We start from the raw sequence: 22,175 nt of genomic DNA on the forward strand, positions 1-22,175 counted from the left end.
GTTGATATTCTGGTGGTACAGAAACATAGAATTAGCTTTCAATGAAGTCCCTCTTTTGTGTAAGTAATGTTGATCTTCAGAGGTTGATGATGAAATAAATGAAAGGTGTCCTGTTTGTACATTGTTACTTTGAGTCTGGTTATATTAGTAGAGAAATAAAGCAAGGTCTTGACTAAATCCCATGCCCATTTACTTTTAAGTAATCAACAGTTTAGATGTCTTGCAGAAGTGTTTAGGTATGACTTCAGCATTCTGTGTGGGAAAAAGTGTGTGTTCACAAAGTTCATTACCCACCTAAATTGTGCTGGGTGCAGAATACAGGCATGGAGTCCTTACAGTTCCAGTGTGGCCAGTACAGAGAAGATAGTAACTCTGTGGGTCAAGATTTGAATACGTTGAATTGGATGCCTAAAGTACATGGTGTAAATTCTTTTTTAGATACTGATTTCTTCACCTTTCTTTAGTGAATGTCTTTTCTGTTACATAACATGTAAATTAAGCGACTATTTAAATAGCATTAATTTTATAGTAATTATGTTGAATTAAACTCCCATTTTGTGCCTACATGTTGTTCAGAACTTCTGTGCAGTTTGGTTTCACTAAAAAACCGAGTTTTATTATAATCAGCACTTGGTATCTGTGTGTTTACATTAAAGTTCACTTCTCCCTATCTCAAAGTAAGAAGGGCCTATGGAGGCTACCTTCAGCACATCTCTGCAAATCACTGTCTTGCAGACCTGTCAAGTTTTCTACTAGAGTATTGCTACTGCTGTTCACTTTTTAGTGTTAGTCCCCTTGAGTGTAGTGCCAGATTCAGACATACAAAGAATAGCCTATATCCGAACCATAGTTTAGATAGTTTGACAGCTGTCAAATACAATTTTTTTTTCCCCCTACCTCAGTGTTACAATGTACGCTGCTCTCCAGGGGAGACAAAAGCTTTTTGTAGGTAACCTTACTGCTTGGCTTCTGTTGAGATGGCTGAGTGCTGCTGAACTGTGCCCTAAACATTACTGTGGAACATAAGCCTGTACAGTCACTTGTGTCTGCTCTTGGGCCCTTTCAGAATCCTTAGTGTGGTTGAATGAGCAGAAGGAGTTGAAATGAATGCCTTTGCATGTTGTCATTTTAGCTCCTTGTTCACTGTTCAACTCTATTGCATCACCATTGTCCTCATTAAGTGTCCAATTACTTTAACAGGCTTTCCTGACACCTTTTTCCCCCAATTGTGGAGTGGTTGCCTGGTGGTTTGGAGATGAACTTAAAGACTTTATCATGCTCAGAAATGAGCAACTGCTATGACAGAAGCTATGGGTTATGGGAAGGAGCTGCAGGGCTAAGTAGAAAAGGACGGGCAAAGGTTTAGGTATTAGTACCCAGATACTTCAGTGAGAAGGTGTAGGATTAGTTTATGTGGCGCTGGAAGATGGTAGCTCTGCCAGTACTCCTTAATGGAGTAGAAACTTTCAGGGATGAAAACGGCATTGGGACAAACTTCTTCCTTATTTAAAGCAATGTTAATTTGACATTTGTGTGTCTTGGATTTATGGTTACCTTTTTCCTATTTATTAATTCAGTGATAATTAATTAGTAGAAAAAATTTAGTCCATTGCTTTTATCTAATAGAAGGGTTATTTTCAGATACAAGTGTTAAATCTCTTCAATTTTTAATTGTTTTAATTAGTTCTTATTATTGTCTTTGAAGGGGCTGACAATATCAGGAAGTACTGGAGTCGTTACTACCAAGGATCCCAAGGGGTAATATTTGTATTAGACAGCGCCTCCTCTGAAGATGATCTAGAAACTGCTAGGAACGAACTGCATTCTGCTCTCCAGCACCCACAGTTATGTACGTTGCCGTTTTTAATACTGGCCAATCATCAAGACAAACCGGCAGCTCGCTCCATACAAGAGGTATGTTACCACGGCAGCATCTTGCCTGTTTGTGTTTGCTATTTGCACACCTCTGACCTGGTTATTATTCATTACCCTGACATCCTAGTTAAGGACTGGCCTCAGTTACTCTTCACTATAAGTACAGAGACCACGAGCAGTCCCAGCCCCTAAGAGCTTAGCCCGGTGCCCTCTATACACGCTTAGTTGTCCAGGAAACAGACAAGTAATACTTGGGTACAAACAGTTCTGCTTTTTCCTTATTTTGCTTAAGGAAGAAAAGATGTTTTTAAACTACTCTTATCAAAAACTGCTGGGACGGTGATTTTTTGTTTAGCTTGGTTTTTCATTTTCTCTTAGTTTTAATCTTGCAGCACCCCATTACTCCATTCTTTGCAACTGCTTAAAGCAGTAGATTACAGCCATAGGTTGTCTTCTGTGTAAAAGCTTTTTTTCTGAACTGCTATATACTGATGTGAGGGCAGAGTTGCAATTCTTGTGCTGAAGTCCTTAACTTGTTCTGATTTCTTTCTTTTAAGGGGTAATGTCTTTGTCTGGTTTGTAGCTGTCACGTAGTAAATTATATAATCGTTCCATTCAGTGTACCTTCTGCTCTTAAGTTTCTGAAAAATTTGTGTTACTTGCTGTCCTATTATGTCAGAAACCTTTGGGGAAATGCTGAAAGTTACTGATTCTTCTTGAGAAGTTCTGCATACTCTTCTGAAATTGTAGGAAGAAGTTACAATTTGGTTGTGTCATTCTGTTCATAAATGTCATTTAAAAGCCTCTTCCTATTAAAAAGTTTATGTGAAATCTCCTGCTTGTTCTGTAAGTGGTGGTTTTAAATACAGTAGAGTGGAAACTTGTTTCAGCACCTTACTGTGCTATTAAACTTGTTGCTTTCTTAGATGCACTTCTTTGTCTAAAATATGATCTTTCTGAAGAATGCCAATTCAATGCAAAACAGATCTGTAGGATAACTGCTATTCATACCATATAGTTGTATATACTTTCTGTCCAGCTTTATTGCTATTTATGCCTCTTTTCTTAGCCAAAAGAAATAGAGGATAAAAGTTAAGTTTATTATGTGTTAAGAAGAATTGTAAATGTGACAGGATTATAGTGATGTTTCTAATATTGGAGGAAGAGAGTAAGCGAAAGTGTGTAAGCTACAGTGGTAAAATGTTTTATTAAATAGTTGGCCCTTTCCTCCGAGAGTCTGTGCCTAGGAAAAAGAGGAGAGAAAAAAAAAAACCAGGGAAAAAAAAAAAAGGAAAAAAGAAAGGCGGCATTTAGATTTAGTATATCAAGTTACATGAAAAGGTAAACAGATATGATAGAAAGGTAGAATCATAGAATCTAGAAGTTCTAGGTCTTGTTCATCTATAAAGCAGATTTAGGAAGAAGTAATGAATATTTACAGGAAATGTGATATGGATTTTTGTATATCAGTTTATTAACTTCTAGTTTATTGTGCAATGTAAAAGCAACTCCTGTGTTCCTAAACCTTCCACTAGAAAAATCACAGACACAACTGGTTTCATTTTATTCTTTCAAATATATCTAAGGTGTTTTGATTTTTACTTTTTTCATAGAGCAATACAGATTAGTTTCCATCCACAGAAAGCTTTTTTCATATGATTTAAGTATTTTTTTAATTTTCTACTTTTTTCCTTTTTCAGATAGCCAAATTTGGTTTGAAGTTAATTGAGGATTTTGATTATTATTTAAGAAATGTTCCTTGTCTTGTTTTGTAAGAGTAGTGATAAAAATGCCAGTTAGTTTGCTTTACAGCACATTGTATGTTAACTCTCCATTTTGCAATTGAGCCTATGTGGATAAATGTTGTGCCTGAACTGAATCTTTTGTGTATTTAGTGTTAGTATTTCTTCTCTTTTATTGTCAGTATCTTCATTTTCTCCTCATCCATCACTATCAATTGCTTGCTATCTCAGTAGAGGAGTACCTTTTTATATGCTTACAATAGCATGTAAGTATGTTTCTACTGCATGCTCTTTAAAAATAATAATCTTTCTGTGTATTATCATAGCAAATAAGTCTTGATTTCTACTTTGAGTCTGTATGAAATGCTGAATACCAGAATTTTGCTAAATGTGCACAGTTTATGCATATTTTCAAAAAAACCTATATCAAAAGCTCAGTATATTTCTTTGAAATTCTCTACTTAAGAATAGTAAAAAACAAAATTACCCCCCCCCCCCAAAAAAAAAATGGAGAATGTCACAAAGTTGTTAGTTTGTACTTGCAAAAATGATGTCCAGTGTTCACTGTGAATGCAAGGTGGGAGCCTAATTTGGTCAATATTGCCAACGTTAAAATGCTTTCCTAAAGGCTTTGCTATGCTGTTATCCTCATTATTGAGCTGTGAAATGAAAGTAAAATGCTGAATCATAAGACCATTCCTTATCAAAGAGAGCCTATTTGAGCATTTAACAAAAATAATATGTTGAGCATTGAGAGTTTTATTAGACATTTTTGCAGAACTAAGTCCATTAATTATAGGTATTTCCTTGGGTTTTTTTATGTGTCGGAAGACAGATGAATCACAGTTGAAATTTAGAAGTATGTATGCATTTTTTTAGCATCAAATTGCCTTTCTTTAATGGATATGAAAGGACTCCTTGGAGTATAATTAAAGAAAATGTCTTGAGTGGTGTGTAGTAGGAATTGTAGAAGAATATTTATCTACAACAGAAATCCTTCACAAAACTGTACTATTGCCAGGAAGTTTCTGCAACAGATGTTACTTATATTTATGGTTGGGAAGTGCAGTTGCTTCAGTTTTTCAGACTTTTTTATTTTATTTTAGTGTTTTCTCCATGGATTGCTTAGGTAGAAATGGTATTGTAAAAGCTGCATGCTACAAGTATTAAGCCATGTCATAAATAGTTCATTTAAAAATTATAATGGCTGTTTGTAAGAATAGTCAGACAACTTGTTTAATTTATGAAATGTATTTATTTAACATAATTTATTTTGCAGACATGATTTGAGAATATACTTCATATAATTGAAGTGATCAGGAAATATTACAGGAGAAGCTAAGCTGAAATGCTGATCAGTAAACGTAATCCTTTTTTCCTGTGTTCAGTTTCTGGGTGTCTGTTTCCTACTTGTTTTGATTTTTAAATGAAATCAAGAAAGAAAATTTGACATTCTAGAAAATATAAATGAAGATTTCATTTTAGGTACTGTGCCTCTTACTTCTCTTATGTCAGCTTCAATGGTATTTATTCCACCTTCCCATGTCAAAGATACTTGTAAGTTGTTTTGGTTTTCGGGTGACGGTAGTGCATATTTAAGTGTTCTCAGATAGTTGCCAAGTGGTTTTGACCGAGCCTTGCTGAAGAGGAGACTGCATATATTAACCAAACTGTAAAACTCAAACAGTTGTATTTGAGTTAATAGATATGCTGCAAAATAACCTTACTTTATATTAAAATTGCAATAATGAAGAATTAATCATATCTAAGTGAGTTCTGACTGCTTTTTTGGAAACCTCCTGGATTAGTGAATAAAAAGAGTGGAAAAAAAGTGAAAAATAAGTGTAATTACTCAACAGAATGGAAGATGGTGGTCTATCAGATTGGCCACTGTGTACCTAGCAACAGAGTACCTAATTATGTATTTTTTTAATAAGTACCTTGCTTAAGGAGTGTGCTTTTTCGTTTTCCGTCACAAAAGTGCTTTTAATTATAACAATTGTTTTTGATTAGTCCAATTTCTGTTACAGCCTTCAAATATTACAGGAAATTTATGGTGATAAAAGCACTGTAAATTGCTTTGTTAGGCAACAGCATCATGACTATCGTTACCAACTTTTTGATTTTTATTTTGGAACGTATGCTACTTCCTGTAATAATACCAGAAGCTGGATATGGCAGTGTATTCGTGTGATAAGAACCAGTATGCAAACCGAGAGTCACTTTGCTCCCAGGTCAGACCAATATTTAGCAGTTGCATATAGGATGCATTGGTAGTTGTCCGTAACCACTGTGATTTAGGAACAGGCTATGCTGAGCAAAAATACTCATCTCAATGTGTTGAGGACTTTTGAAAGCCATGTAAGACTGGCCAAAGGAGAAACCCAGTCAAACCGTGAAGCTTTGCCAGTTCAGTGGTGAAGCAGCTACATGTTTGGCAGTGTGTTGGTTTTGGGGAGTTTCTTTGGTTTTTTTTATATTTAAGGCTGTTTTCAAGATTGTAGTTGCTCTTGATCATTGTAGGCGCCTTCCAACTGAACTAATCTGTTCTAAGATCATATATGTGAAGACATTCATAGAGTATAACCTTTCAGTGGGTTTTCTTTTAGTTATCCAAAAGTGTAGGCAATTAATAAATTTCTTTCATATATATAAATTGCTGACCTCTAGTACCAGGGGAAATCAGTTGAAGACACATTACGAATTCCCATTTTAAAAAATGCTAGAACTTTTTAATGTAGACTTACTCATAGATAGTGAATCAAAAGTCTTAGTCTATTTAGATTGTATTATCTTTTTAAATATTGTCAGAAAAAAAGTGTGAAAAGGTTATGTAGTCTTACGTTGTGTGCTGATCATAAGTGCTTTTTCTTCTCTGGCATACAAGATTTTACTTTAAAGTTGCGGTACTGATGTGCATGTGAAACTCCAGAGGAAAGTCTTTCCCATTTTCCTTTTTGGTTCGATAGAGCAAGATTTAAAATATATTTGAATTACAAATTTTCAAAAGCAAGTGTGAAGGGTCGATCCCATGTTTACATAGATTGTGATGTATGTATGTGAGAGTAGTTTAAGGCTTTTGAATCATGAACGGTGTTTAATACGGTTTTCTGCCAGCAGAAAAGTGGAGGGTGACTCTCCTTGTGAAAAGAGCCACCCTAGGGGTGTGAGGGCTAGTGTCTGTTACTCAGCCAGTTTCTTCTTGGTTTTTGGCGCCTGGAAATAATTTTGTACATAAACAATGTCATCTTGATGCCTTCAGTCTCTCAAAACTAATTAACCATTGCAAGGGAATGTCCAGGTTTGTCAGAGTTGGTGCAGGCTCTTACTGGTGGTGCCATGCTGGAGCATTGTAGAAACTGCACTTTCTGGGGCTGCTGACGTTTTATAGTCTGACTTGGCTCCACGTGATGGGCTTGATTCCAGGATGTAATTATCTTTATTTTGGTGTCTTCTTACTATTTTGCCATAATTCACACCTTTTGTAGTTTCTATTAGTTAGGAGGAAGTGCTTTCTTTTTGGAAACCCTTTCAACATACCAGTTAGAGATGTCATTACTAACAGTCTGAGAAACTGCATTGGACAGTGACGTGTGAGGAGGTTTAGCTTCAGAGAGTATGCAGTATCTCAGCTAACAGTTTTGAGCAGACGATGCATCCAGCAGCAGGTACTACAGTATTTTAGCCTGAAACAAGAGAGTGAAAATGGAAGAGCTCTCTGCAATCTGTCCCGTCCTGACCCCGGTCAAGCCTCTCAAAATAGTTCACCTACCTGAATTCTTAAGGGCCAGCTGTTGCAAATCTGTGTACTTTATGACAGGGATATCCATAGCAAAATTAAATTGGGGGCAGATTTTTGGTTCAAGAAAGCGTATCTGAAATGATTTATCTTCAGATTACAGCAGCAAATAACCAAAATATGGATTCCTACCCTGTTTTGAGATAGCAGGACCTAATGACCTTAATATTTGCAATCCCCTTACTGCAAATACTTCTCGTCCAAGGTGTATCCCCTGATATTTGAAGATTGTTTTGGAGCTGGATTCTGCTGTTTTGAGTGTTGGCTGTTTCCTTCACAACTGTGGCCTTTGCAGGAACAGAGGAGTTATGTGTCAGACCTCAGTTATGAACACATATGCAGGAGAGGAGGACTTTATTAAACTAATGCTTAGGAAATACAAATTTTGCCATGTTTAGAACAATGCAGAAATAATTTCTATCTACATGTCTCATAGGAGCTCCCATTCTGATTAAAGAATTTCTTCAGATCTGATGGATGATTGAGATATGAAAAGATCCTAAGATAAAGTAATGTAAATAAAATACAATATAAAATGATAATATGAATAAAAATAATCTGTGAGTAGATCCACATCCTAGCTAGATGTGAACAGCAAAACAATTTCATACAGTTGCAAGACTGTGTTTAGCATAAATATTTAGCAGGTAGTGTATGCTTTAATCATTGCGTAGTTAGAATGATCATACTAATAGCAAGTTGGGTAGTAAATATTACTGTAAAATGCAAGTGACCATATGAATAAATTAAAATGAGAAGAAGCTGAATTTGGAAGAAAAAATGTAATGTCCTTTAAAGAGGAGGAGTTGGTTGCACTTGCAGAACTAAACATAGTGGCTGTGAAGGTAGAGCATAGTCTGTATAAATAAAAAGTGAAGTGATTAGACAAACTTTCAAATGTTTTCAGATACAAAAGTCCATATTAATCTTTTAGTAAATATTTTTCATAAATATTTCTATACTTATGAATGCTTGTATAGTATTCATTAAAGACTCCTGGAACTAAGAAGAGTCAGCTTTTTGGAGTTCATTCTGAAACCTTTTTTGCTTGGTCAAAGGTTGCTGGGCTGTAGTAGAGAATTAAATGAAATCCTGAGGCCTTTTGGGTACAAATCTGACTACAGGATCATTATGATCCTTTAGGGCCTCTAGGTCTGTGATAACTGCTGTTCAGAGGAATTCCTGAATGCTTAAAAATTTAATTACTGTTTGAGACATTTTGCGTGAGCAAGAGAAGATGTATTTTTTTTTCAGAAGAAATAACTATATAAAATGGAATAAAACAGTAGCTATATGACTTTGCCAAATACAGCTCTACAATTTTTGTAAAAAAGGTCTTGGGATCAGATGAAAAAGAATGGAAAAGTATTTAGTAATGCATTAGATCAAGTTTGTGAAAACTCTGCTATTGTATAAATTAATTAGGATGTGGTTTTCTTTCAGACATCCTTCTTATATTTATTAGAATGAATTCTTGAGTGCAAGTATACAAGCTGCTGCTTTTTACTTTTTAAAGCATGGAGACATATCCTTCTCTCTCCTTTTTTTTTTTTTTTTTTTTTTTTTAAAGTGAAAGTGTCAGAATGTCTTCAGTGCTAAAATAAGTTTACTGATTGAAGGGAAGTTAACTATATTGTGAACGTGCTATGTACCAAGCTCACCAATCATTTTGCATAGTTGAACTTTTTTCTGTATCATTTATATGTGATACTCAATGTAACAGAAGTAAATGTAAAAATAAGCTTTTTTTCAAGTTGATTATGATCACATAATCTTTGTTACATTAGAGTAGTCATACAGTGTATGAAACAAATTTCTGGTCTCAGTCCATTCTGTGGGAATTAGATACTCATACTGCATGGGGGGAGAGATCATGATGAGCATCTTTATTGGTCATGCCAGGGAGGTTCAGGGGAAAATCTGTCCGTTTCATATCTCTGCAGGTATTTAAAATTTGAATTTAATTATGTGCCTAAAAGTAGAAACTTTCCAGCTGCAGCAGCACTAGCTGTGCTGTAAAGTAATATGTATTAATATTGTCTGTAATTCCCAACATCTTGAAAATCTTGCTGCGAACATGTCTATGTGGTTTCTTTAAACCTGCATCAAATAGAAGGTGCTCAGAGTTCAGTTTGGGTATGGGATGCTTTTGGTGCCTCTTCAGACTTGCATTTCTGAAGATGCTTGAGGGGAATTTCTCTTGAATAGGAGCTGTAGTGTGAGGGAAAGCAAAACTGAAAATTGATAGGTCATTAGCCCATCGGAGGCTGAAAGTGCTTTAGATTAGATGGCTGAGCATAAAATTCCTATGTGAGGTAGTGAAGCATGCAGCTCTGGGGGTGGAGATGGTGGCACACATGTAAGACTTCATGAAACAATGATGTGTTTCCTAGTGACAGGATAGGAAAGGGACCATTTTTGCATCAGCATTCTGGATGTATGTTGATGGGGACAACACTGCAGTTGTCAAAGACCAAGAAGGAAAGACCTACTGTAACAAGGTGAGGTTAAATCCTTTCCTATCTCTTCTCAGTTTGGAACTGTTTTTCTCCCCCCTGGGATTCCTTCAAGCCATTATGCTTCTGGAAAAATCCTGGATGCTGTTGTGTAGGTGTGAGCGAAGCCAGAAATCCCAGGTTATGAGCTTGAGTGTTGGACAGGACATTGCAGTTTTTGAAAACGGGATAGTGCAGACATAAGGGAGTAACAGGAGGAATGGAACTGGTGACAAATCTCATGCACCTTTTTCCCTGCCACTTCCCAAGACTTTACTGGCAGTAAAGCAGAAGAGATGAGTAGGGAGCACACTGGGGTTGAAACAGAAATGAAGAACAGAAGCGAGTTCAGCAAGTTGAAAAGTGGTGAGGGGTCCCATAGTTCAGGGAGCCTGAGGATGGAGTACTGCTTTTTTTGTTTGAAGTATTCCATTGCAGGCTGCCTTCTGCAGGGATGTATGCTGCGAACAGTGTCCATGTCCAGGGCACAATGACATTTCGTTCAAAAAGAGGAAACCATTCTCTCATCCCCTTCTTGCAGTGATTCAGCAGCAGATGCAGACATACCTCTGAAGAAATATGAATTATCCACTTTCTAGCATCTGGGAACAATCATCGTCATTAGAATAGAAGCAGAGTTTTGAATATAATGACATTATTCTAATGATGATTTGTTGATACAGCAGCATATCGTTAGTCATGGTGGAATCTTTATAAGCGTAAATGTTTTCTGAAAATAGCTTAAATGTTTAGAAAATTTATTACAGCAGTCTGACATTAAACAGTAACTTGTCCTGCCGGAATCTGAACAGCCCAAAATTTTGAGTTAGTCTGGAAAACAACTGGTAGTAAAGGATCATACAAATAAACTAGGAAACTTACTAAAAAAAACCCCAAAAACAAAACTTGAGGATTTTTTCTTACTGAAAATGTATTAATTTATTATTCAGATTCAAACAGGTCATTCTTTTTTTTTTTTTTTCCCCTGCTGTTTACAAGAATAGAGTACTAACAGTGCATTGAATAATCCATGACAATATGTACACAAAATTTCTCAGTATTTTTACTTTTCTGATCTTCTCTGTTATCTTTGGTTGTTTGTATTTTGATCAGATGCAGAGTTGCAAGGGTCAGAAATATGGTCTTAAAAATAAAGACCCAGTATTTGTGCGTAGGTGTTTTTAACGTTAATGCACACTGAAGTTCCTTGTTCAAATATTAATACACATTGTGAGGCATCTAGCAAACTATTAAAAAAAACACCAATAAAAGTCCCAGTCTGCATTAGCGAATGAGCTCGTCTTAAAAGGCTTTTTATCTCATCCACACATATGTATAGAGGAGGTTAATTGGGATTACTGTCTATATCTTACACATTTGCTAGTATTTATTTAAAATTAAGTTGTCCCGTCTGTGTCTCTGTCAATACAGGTTTGTTCTGCAAACTTTTTCCAATGTTCTTTCATAAGGTATTATCACACCAGTTGCATTCACATTTTGGTTTTGATGATGGAGTGGTAATAAATGCTAAAAAATTATGTACGCAAATTGTATGAAACATCTTAAGGATTTCTTTCCTTTAATTTCCTATTGCTTTGTTGTGTTGCAGTAATACTTTTGCAACAGACCATACTGTAAATCTACAACCAAATACTCTGTTTCAATTTGGATACCTTTCTTCTTCTTCCCTAATTATGCCTTCATTCAGGGCTGAGGATAAAGGAAGGAAGAGAGGGAAATTTGATTTACTCTCTAGGACAGAAGAAAGAAGCACTTCAGAGCTGTAAATGAAAAGATGCTCTGTCACCAATATTGCAGGAGATACTGGGGTCCCTTTAGCTGCTGCAGTGTTTTCATTGGTGGCACAATTTATGTTTGTTGTTTTAAAAATACATAATCGACTTTGAATAAGCAGAGTTATCTATGTGATTTTTAAAATGCATTTTGTAGGTTAATCTCGTCATATTTCATTCATTCTGGGTAAGTAGAGACTGTGCAATTTTGCTTTCAAAAGCAGATGTCTGCACAGAACCTTGTTAAACAGCCACTCTCCATTGAGTAATTTGGTCTGTTCTGTGCATCAGAATCTTACTTACAGGTAAAGTTGTTACTTTAAAGTAATAATGTTTTTGTTTTGGACTTTTCTGTGATTTTCTTAGTTGTCTTTAATAATTTCCTCTATGTTCTTAAAAGATGAACAGAAGTTGTGCTGCATATTTTTGAAGGGTTGCATAGGCCTACACATCTGTCATGTACCAGAGGAATTCAAAATACGTGACTTTGGTTGACTACTTTCTTCGTTGGGCATACTACCTGTATCATTTTTCATGAATTTCATAATGCATAATTCGTTTAAATTAGTGATAATTGAATGAAAATTGATTTTAACTACATTTTTTACTAATTAAGTATTTATATGATGGAGAGAAAATCCCCATTATTTTCCATTATTATTTCTTTTCCTGATTTTCTTAGGTCATTTTGAGGTTTATTGAAATCTCACTCTTAGCACTTAAAAAATAATCTTACTCTTAGAAGAACAAGTTATTTAATTTTAAAGACAAAATGGAGTGTTGTTAAGCGAGAGAAAAAGCTTAGTATCTTTGTATTCTGATTTATTATACAGAAGGCTGTTTTTTAACAAAAAAAACTTCTTTTTTTTTTTTTTCTTTTTTCCCTCCACTATTCTCAGTCTCTTTTGATCATTGATCTGGGTGACCCCACGCTCAGGGTTTTTTTCTTCATTTGACATGGACAGATTTTTGAAGTATAGCTCTCCTTTGGGAACCTCGGGCAGTTCCACTTGACTAACCTGTGATCTAATGAGCAGTAATGCAGGGTTACAGTGACCATTTTGTTTGCTTTGAGGGAGGATGGCTAGACAGAGAGTGGGAGAGAGGCGGTGTCTGTGGAGAAAAAAGATGCAGGGTGATCGAACAGTGTGAAAAAGACTTGTTAGCCCACATTAGTGTGCCTGATTTACTTCACAACAGGTCAGGAAAGGCCAAAGGCAGGGTTGCCATTAAATTGCAAAGTTGAAAATCCTGGTATTCAAAAGCATTCAGATTTCTGAAAGTTGTAAATTAGAAAGTTTGTGGTTCATGTTGAATTTGCCAGGAAGATATACAGAAGTACCAGCTTTTCTAAAACTTGAAAGATACATTATAAAATCATGCTGTAAATATTAAAAGAAAACCAGCTTTTTAAAGTACTTTCATGGTTGACTGTTTTACAATGAGACTGGGTGAGAAAGAAAGGCCAAACACTAACAAGGTCGTTGCACTTTCTTTATGAGCCCTGGGGACCCCTTAATTATGTGCCCGTGCTGCTTATTTTGAGATCTGTGGAGTGTATGTCTATGCATGTTTGTATGATATATAATTTTTAATTGTATTTATTATTAAACACACACATATATATATATACACACATGCATATATATGTAAAAATAAAATTCTAGCACCAGTTTCCCAGGAATGTAGATTACAAATTTTCTACAACGTACTATGATTTTTTTTTCTTTTTGTCATATCCTTTATTGTTTCTTTTGGAGTGAACATTAAACACTGATCTTCATGCCATTGGCCATGAAGTGAACACAGATTTATCTTAAATTTATGTTTACCAGTACAGAGACCAAAAAAACCTATTGTCTTTATATTCTGAAGAACAGTTTTTCCTAATACTAAAGGTTGCTTCCTAAAACTTGAATTGGACTTGACAGCCATTCCTTAAGATAGGCTAATATATTTCATCATCTTTGGTTAGTATTTGCAAATTTTTTATTGCTGCTTTGCAATTGCAAAAAGAAAAAAAGTTTGAGCTACCAATTTCTGAATTTACATTTCCTCTTCTGTTTCATTCACTTACTTGGAAGTGGCTTGAATCTCTGTGATGTGAAGACTACAACTACCATACAGAATATCCTTTTAAGCTGTTGCATTGATAGCCTTTAACTCATAGCAAACTCTTGTAATTGCTATTTCTGATCTGGCTGGCTTTAGTGAAAATTGAAGTGCAGCCTTTTAGCTATATTATCATTGTGCATTGAAGCAGCAGGTAATAAAATAAATGGGTGGTCTTAGGGGTAAGATACTCTTTTCTGTCTGTTACCAGAAGTTTCACTAATTGATTCTTACTCCTCCTGCCTGTCAAGAAGTCAGTTATCCACAATCGTCATACAAGTGTGTTAACTTAGATTGTACTAGATGGACAGAGTTTGTTGTCATGATCTTTGTGTGTCTCATTACAACTAGTAAATAGAAAGTTAAACATCTGATAACAGCTGACCATAATTAAAAGAATTTTTCTTATTTGACTTCAGGAACTGTGCTCCCATTGACCACTTGTATAATTTCATTGACATTAAGGGAGTGTGTCTTCTTGATTAAAAGAAGAAGACTATAGGATGTCAGTCTAATCATGTTGAACATTAACTTCTGGTTTTTAGTTGCATTGGTTTATGTATTAATATGTGGTACTCAGGGTTTTTTTGGTTTGTCTTGATCCTGTTTTGTTTGCAATGAACATATGGTATGGTTTTACCTCCTGGTAAACTGGAGTTTACATAACAGTTGAACATGGGAAACAAAGTACATTTTCTATATACAGTGCTGCGTTTCTCAGTGACTTCCCCAGTGTGTCAGTCCTGGTTTTAACACATTGTAAAATTCACTTCTTTATTAGAATTTTGGTATAGAATGAACTTACTTTGAAACACCATAGTGTCCAAAGTAGCTTAGCAGTTACTAGACTGAAGGACTAGTCTAAACAATTTTTACTAGGGTATGTTTCCATTTTCTTGATTATTTTAACTGATGTTTAGTTGCAGCAACTCGGTGGAGATACATTCTAGGAAATTCTGCATTTGACTAGCTTTCTCTGTAGCTTTAGGTCATGTTAGTCAATGGAAACTTATTAGGGCATGAAATGATGGGAAAATGTTTAACAAATCAGAATACTGAATCAAAACACACTTAAGCTTTGCTACACTATTCTCTTTCCACTTTCTCCATTCCCTAAATAACGTTGTCTGTGCAGTGTCTGTGCACTCTTTATTAGCTCTTCTATTTGATTTAATTATTCAGTTACTCAGTGTGTCTGAATTAAGTCATCTCCACCAATCTGCTTATTACAAGGCATTTGGTCAGTGAGAAGAGACTAATGTATGTTGCTGGACTAGCTTTTGAGGGTATTTGTTTAGGAATCAAGACACTGAAGCAGTATTTCAAAATTGGGTTATAAACAAAAATAAATCCAAAAATAGAATAATGTACTGATGCTGCCAGTTGCAGGCAGTGGAAGAGTAGATGCTACTTACAGATCTGAAGAACATGGTAAATTTTTGTATATTTTTGTTGGGTATCTTAAAGTCATGAACACTTCTTGCAGCTTGGTGTCAGGACATTCTTTTTTAAAAGTTTGCTGCCATGTAATTTGTTTTCACATAACTTGCCAGGTATTACATGAAAAGTTTAAGATCTTTTTCATGGTAATATTGTTACTTGGTTCAGGAAGACTTCTCACAAAAGAAGGGGATATGGCCAAATGCAGGCTTTTGGAAAATTTTCCTTCTGGTTTGTAATTGCCTTTTAAGAAAGCATTGTAAGACAGAGATGTTAACTTTTGAGATAGTTACTAAAATGTAACATTTTTTTTTTTCTATTTATCTGCATGTCACAATATATATAACCTGCAGCAAAGCGTTATACCTTCCTACAGGTTAAGCTGCAGTTCCTGCAGGTTTTCCACTGTAAAATCTGTAATGGTGTGAAGTGGTTATGATTTAATTCACATCATGCAACTAGAAAGTTTTAGCAAAATCGGAGAAACAAAATATAAAAGTAGTTGCAGGTGCTGTCTTACTAAGGAAAATGGGTGTGCCTTTCTTACATTTCTTCTAAGTCATTATTTGTGTCTCCAGGTTATATTTGAGAAATGTACCTCTAAAAATATTCTGAACTGGGAGTGCAGTAGCTAATCTGTTGCATAAAAATGAAGTGTTATGCTGTGTGAGTGGACTGACAATTCAGATTTTAGTAACTGTAAAATGGGCTTAAAATGCTCTCCAGATGTACTTGGCTACCTCTTCTTTTGGAAGTCATTTGTTCAGTGCAACAGGAAAAAATGTTGCTTAACTAAGAAAATGAATTCAATAATGCCACCCTTCCCCTGCATAAATAAGAAGGTGAGGGTGGTAATACTATGTCTGGGAAAGGAAGCGAAAATGCATGCTTGGATATCCCGTTGCCGGCTGTGCTGGTGTTAAGTGTGCTGGCCAGCAGCTTCTGGCAAGCTTATTCCTTCCAAACGCTCTCCAAACTCTCCAGGCATTTAAAAAGTTTTTTGCCTGCTAGTCACCTTTCACTTACTTGTAGTGTAGAAGGAATGTTTATTGACTGAAGAACGGCCTGTTTTGAAATCAGGAACATTGAATTAAGTTTTTGTTTTGTTGCATGTTTGTTTGTTGACATTTACTTGACAGCATGACTGAGTGAGGAGGATGTGTGTTAGTGGCCAAACTGGGTCAAACCTTAAAGGGTCTGCTCTTGTGGCTAATATGGCCCAGGATTTGGCTGATGTTTTTTGTGCATGTGGAAGGCCGCAGATCATCATGTCCCTGACCTCTTGTGCAGGGGGATGGATGCTTCAGAAGTGAGCTGTGCTCAGCGGGTAGGTCAACAAAGCAGCATCTCCATTTTTGGTAGAACCCGGCTGAGAGATAATTTAAAAATGTACCATGTCTAGCAGTGAGGCACATGACCCCTCCATGAGTTGTTTTGTTTCAGTCATGGTCTGTGTTTGAATCCTCTTCTGTGTACTGTTGATCAGGATGTGCATAGGTCTGAATCTTCATAAAGCATTTGAAGACCAAGTGTAATACACAGTGAAGTACTGTGTATTAAGTATCGCTTGATAAAAATGTCATTTAGAGTCTGCAGCTGTAACCAACACTCTGCTGGGAAGGAGCTAAGAACTGTGCCTAAAAACACAGCTGTAGAAGCCAGTCCAAGCAGAAGGGGCTTGCACGGAGAAGACCAATAAATAAATGAGGAACTTGACTGATGCCCTAGGTAGAACCATGGCTGAGGGGAGACTAGAAATCGAGCTGCTTGTATGCAGAATATTATGCAAAACTGTGCTTCTCATGAAGGTTCAGATTCATAATTGTATTTCTGTTCTTTCTACTCCATTTTATTCTCAGTCACACAAAAACTGAGTTAAAGAGAGACCTCAGTTACAAACTGTTGTACCAGAGGTAGCTGGCGTTGCGTCTGGGACTGCACTGCCCTTTCCACTGTGGTTTTTAGGCAGAAGGCTGGCTAGATCTTTTCATGTGTCTTCCTCCCCCTGCTGAAGTCTTTTAACTGAAATAGTAGTGTAGTGTTGTAATATGGCAGTCTCTTAATGTATTTGCTTGTTGTCTTTGAGGTAAGGAAACAGTCTGCTATTCATTTTACAGGAATTTAAGCACTCTGGTAGACTGTCAGCTGCAACCACAAAGCTTATAGCCATTTAATTATTGGTGATTCCAATGAAAGTTTGAATCTGAACCAGGGATTAAGAACTTAGAGCAGAAGTTTGGATGAACAGAACAGAAAACAAGACCATTGTGTCCCAGCTGGTACTGTGACTCTAATAACGGAATATTTTTCCATTCCTTTTTCCATTTCCATTTTTCTGCTTTTCCAAGGTGGCTCTGATATAGCCAACATCAAAGTGTGTTTATGTGCACAGACACTGATATACCCAAACTAAAGAGCTGTGGTATCAGTCATAAGGAGTCCTGCACCATACATACGTTGCTGTTTACATCACAATATTGCCTTTGACTGGAGTAGTTATGCAAATCATTTAAATAACAAACTAGTATAATAGGTTTGTGGTTATGGGGCTTTACAATTATTTCAACTTCTGTGTTCTGAAAAGTACAATTTTAAGTATTCTGACAACCTGCAATGAGCAACTGGAAGTGCTTGAGAATACAGTGTGTATTGTTTGGGTATTGTGGCGAGGCAATGAGGGAAGAGTTGACTTGCCCTGCTCAGTCAGTCAGGGACTCGCTGTGTTAGTCATTTGACTAAAATACTTAGAATGCTGGAAAAATCTGCCAAAGTTCATTGGGTTATTTTCATGCAACTGAAAATTAATTTTATTTTCTGAATTAAGATTGGATTTAAACTCCTGAATTTATATTCAAAACACAATTTTTAGTGTACTTATATAACCTGTCAGTTTGTAACCTGTTTGACAGCAATAGCTGCAAATCAGTTGAAAGAGGTGGTGATGTTGCTCTGGTGCTTGAGTGTTATGTCATTCAAAATCTTTTTTGACCCTTTGAAAGAGATTTTGATTTATTTGATAGCAGTCTGGATTCTCTTTTATTGTAATAATTGGAACTAAATGCAGCCATGGCAAGTTCTGAAATAGAATTCCTGACTTATCCAAGCCATAGATAATATACACTATCTCCTAATTATTTATCTGTTATAAAGAAAGTATTCTGCATACTTCATTCATTTCAATGTGTACCTGTCATTTTCACTACCTTCTTATTAAGAGTGTCTGATCTTGAAACAGTTGAGTTGTTCTCTGGGTTTAACGTTTTTTGGGATCTATGGTGATTAATATTCTCTATATTTGTGATACTTTTCTTCCTTGTTCATTCAGCTGTGGTTTTTGAATGCAGAAATAGTATTCTTATAAAAAACTTTTTGGGTATATGGAACATCCATACTGACGTGATCATTTTGCTGGTATACCCACTGAAGACATTTAATTTTCTCTATCTTGTAGATTTAAAATTCTCTGTTACCATTTAGATTGTTTCGGTTGTTTCCCTTTCTTTTGCTTGATGGTATGTTTTTAATGGAGTTTTAATTCATCTTGCATGCACAAAAAAAAAAATGTTTCTATTGGGAATTATTTCAGAATGAGTACATCAGAATGTAGGTGCTAATATTCAGAATAAAAGTGTTACTATACAGAATATAAGTTCTAATAGAATAACAACTCTTTAATTTTGTATTAATAGTCAAAAAGTAGCCTCAGCTAGTTTGTGTAGTGGTGGTGGTTGCAAAAAATAAAATTCTGAATTTTTCCAGAGATTAAAATGGAAGCTTTAAATCTGATTCCCAATTCTTTTTTGGACCTTAATTATTGCTTCATCAGTTGGCTTGTTCTTAATTTTGACTGATGAGACTCTTCAGGGGAGTCAAGTTTATGGGAGTTTTGTGAAGGTTGATATGAAGTATTACTTCTGAAAAGTGTGGCAGTCTTGTACCTATTAAAGGAATTCACAGCTTGAGCTCCACAAAAGACTCAGAAAGAAACTGATGTGCTTCTATAGAAATGCAAGAAAACTCTGCCAGAAATCCTGCAAAACACCACAGGATTCCACAGATTTAGTGTTTTCCAGTTTACTGCACTCTGGACAACTGCCTTCCCTCTACAGCAGTGATAGCTCGGATCAGGACCATCAGTCTCACAACCTCTTTCTTGCATCTTCAGACTTTGCTTAGATGGCTGCTTTGTGCAGCACTTGGAAATAGAGATATATTTTCTTATCTGCAGCTTTTGTTGCTGGGACAGATGTGAACAATTACTCATCACCATGATGGTTATAATTATTTTACTTGAAAGCACTCTGAAAGTCTTAATTCCTGGTGATAAGAGGAAGATCGAAGTCTGTTCTTGTTGAGCAAATTTCTACTTCCTGGCTATTGAAAACAGCTGTCTTTCAAAAAAAAAAGAGTTTGTGTTTGTCACCTTATTATTTAACACTTAATTTTAAATGGGTTTTCTAGATACCTACCCTTTTAGTAGAATACTTGCTTTTCCTACAGAGGAGTTACATAACCTTTCTGTTCATGAGCACTAAGGATAATATCCGAAATAGAACTTCTGTTGTAATTCTCTATGCCAACCATAGTTCAATACAAAAAACTTCCCAACAGCTCCCATGCTGCTACTTCTTTATATTGTGTGCTGGGTGCTGGACCCTGCGAGGTTTTCTGTGCTGTGGTACTATATATTAGGGCCGTGTCAGCTTTTTTGTATTTCATAGCACTAGGGAAACTTCATTATTTACACGTAGTGTCTGAAGTTTGGTCTTGGAAGGGCCAAACCACGTGTCTCATAGTCTGTCTCTGAGGCTAGCAGGCTATTGTTAGAAAATACAAGGTTTGGTTTTGGCATGCAGTAACAATCTCCTGCTTGTCTTTGCAGACCTGAGTATTTCATCTTAAATTTAACAGGCAAACAACAAGGGAGAAGAGATAAAGAGATGAAAATCAAACTGGAGTCCTAGAAAATTCTTTTTCTTTCTTCCCTTCCCCCCCCTCCCCCCCCATGAAACTAGTTCTGCAGAGAAAAGAGTATTTACAGACAGGGTGTGCCAACTAATGTCACCAGGCATTGAGTGGGAAGAAGAATGCTAAAAAGCACAAAGTGAGAGCTGTGCTTTTATGTTTGCCTCCCCAAAAGAATTGAAATTGTCGGCATTTGGGACTACTTGTCAGAAGCTCAGAGCCTCACCTGTCTGTGGTGCTCTGCAAATCTGCCCTCGTGACCATCACCTCTTACAAATGTATGAAAGCAATTAAAATTTTGCCAAAGAATACTGTGGAAAAAAAAAAAAAAGTACATGTATGTCATGTAGTTACTGAATTCTTTAAAGATAAAAACAAAGGCCACCACAGAAGCAAATTAAAGCCCCTGGGAGCTGACATGGTTATTGAAAGTGTTAACAGAGGTGCCCTGCCATAGAAACCTGCTTTCCTATTGTTATTCATTTTGGTCTCTGAAAAGAAATTTATGATCAAAGTTTTGTTTGAGCACAATGTAATGGCACAGTTAAGAACTCAGATTAGATTTTGGCAAAGTTAACCAAGAATTTGCATTTGGTTTTTTGGTGTTTTTTTGTGGTTTGTTTGTTTGGGGTTTTTTATATGGCACTCACCCTATAGTCTCAAAGCATTTTGCCCCTTAAAATAGAACTTTATCTAGGATAGATCTTTAAGGCTACACTCTTTAAAAAATGGCTATGACTTAATTTTTTTAAAAAAAAGCCAAAAAACCAAAACAGAACTGGAAGACTCTGTTTACAGTATTTTTCTTGAATTCCGTTAGATCTGTTTCTTGGTTTAATCTGCTGCTACTACTTCATGATACACCCCAATGCAGAGCATCTTTTGTGTGACATCTAACAACCTAAATGAAGTAAGAAGTAAATTCATAAGATGCTTCCCTGTATAAATATTCTGTCTTGACGACTCTCCAGCAAATGCCCACTGTCAAATTTTTCAGCTGCCTTTGGCAGAAGGACATTTTATTTTTTAAAATAATATACCATAATTTGATTCTTCTTCATACAAGCTAATTACCAGTTGTTTCATTTGATAAAACATACAGTTTGCTTTATTCCAAGGCAAGCTTTTGAGGGAGGGAAATTAGATGAGAAATAACTGTTACTTACAGTGAAAGAAGTGATTTTGAACATTGAGAAATACAGGTTCATTTCTTGTCTTTGCTGTACTTTTCTAGACTTGCTGCACAAGTCTACAGTTGACTTTGTGGAAGTAGGTTATTTCTGCATTCTAGCTTATGTCCATGTATAAAAGTCTTATATATGCTCTAGAATGATAATGACACTCTGTAGTTTTGGCTAACTTGGAGACCCAAGTACCACCCAAGGTGGCAGAAGCTTTGATTTCTGTGATAGAAAAATAAAGCTCCAAAGGTTGCGATTGTGAAATGAGTTATGTGAACTGGTAAGAGATCATGTAAAACGAGTGGAAAAAAAATATCTTGAGTGTATACAGTTCCCTTAACTTACAGTCATGCTGGTGTATGTTGAAATTTTCAAGTAGCTTTAGAAATGCTGTCTCATGGTGTGATCAAAGCAACAGGAACAACCAGCCCGTTTAAATTTGTGGATTTAGAAGACTGCCTTTGGAGTGCGTTGGAAGAAGGAAATCACAATAGAGGTTCCCCCTCTGCTGGTGGAGAGTTCGATGTTCAAGACGTTTCAGTTTATCCAGACCCAGGTAAATTCGATTGAGTCTGAACGTGTTTGTGCCACAAGAAGGCCACTGTTATACCGTATAAACTACTGCAAACCCACTGAAAGCATTTTAAAGTAGAATACAGGACAACTGAAGTTTTGAGATTCCCTGTCTATTTTATTTTATCTGGCACATTAGTAATTCATGTCAGGTGCCCAATAGAGAGTATACACTGTACACTGTCGATTTCTATTACACC

At 36.0% G+C, this 22,175-nt stretch overlaps 1 protein-coding gene across 3 annotated transcripts in view; it reads left to right on the forward strand.

Annotated features, from left to right (window-relative positions):
- ARL15 (ADP ribosylation factor like GTPase 15) overlaps nucleotides 1-22,175 on the forward strand; it is a 224,634-nt gene that overhangs the window by 90,144 nt on the left and 112,315 nt on the right. For all 3 annotated transcript variants that reach the window (XM_037373994.1, XM_037373993.1, XM_037373996.1), the window contains one exon: nucleotides 1,706-1,914. In XM_037373994.1, the coding sequence (XP_037229891.1) occupies nucleotides 1,706-1,914 (209 nt within the window). The remainder of the gene's footprint in view (nucleotides 1-1,705; nucleotides 1,915-22,175) is intronic.

The sequence above is a fragment of the Falco rusticolus genome, chromosome Z, assembly GCF_015220075.1.
Source record: "Falco rusticolus isolate bFalRus1 chromosome Z, bFalRus1.pri, whole genome shotgun sequence".
In the NCBI taxonomy this organism is placed as follows: Eukaryota; Metazoa; Chordata; class Aves; order Falconiformes; family Falconidae; genus Falco; species Falco rusticolus.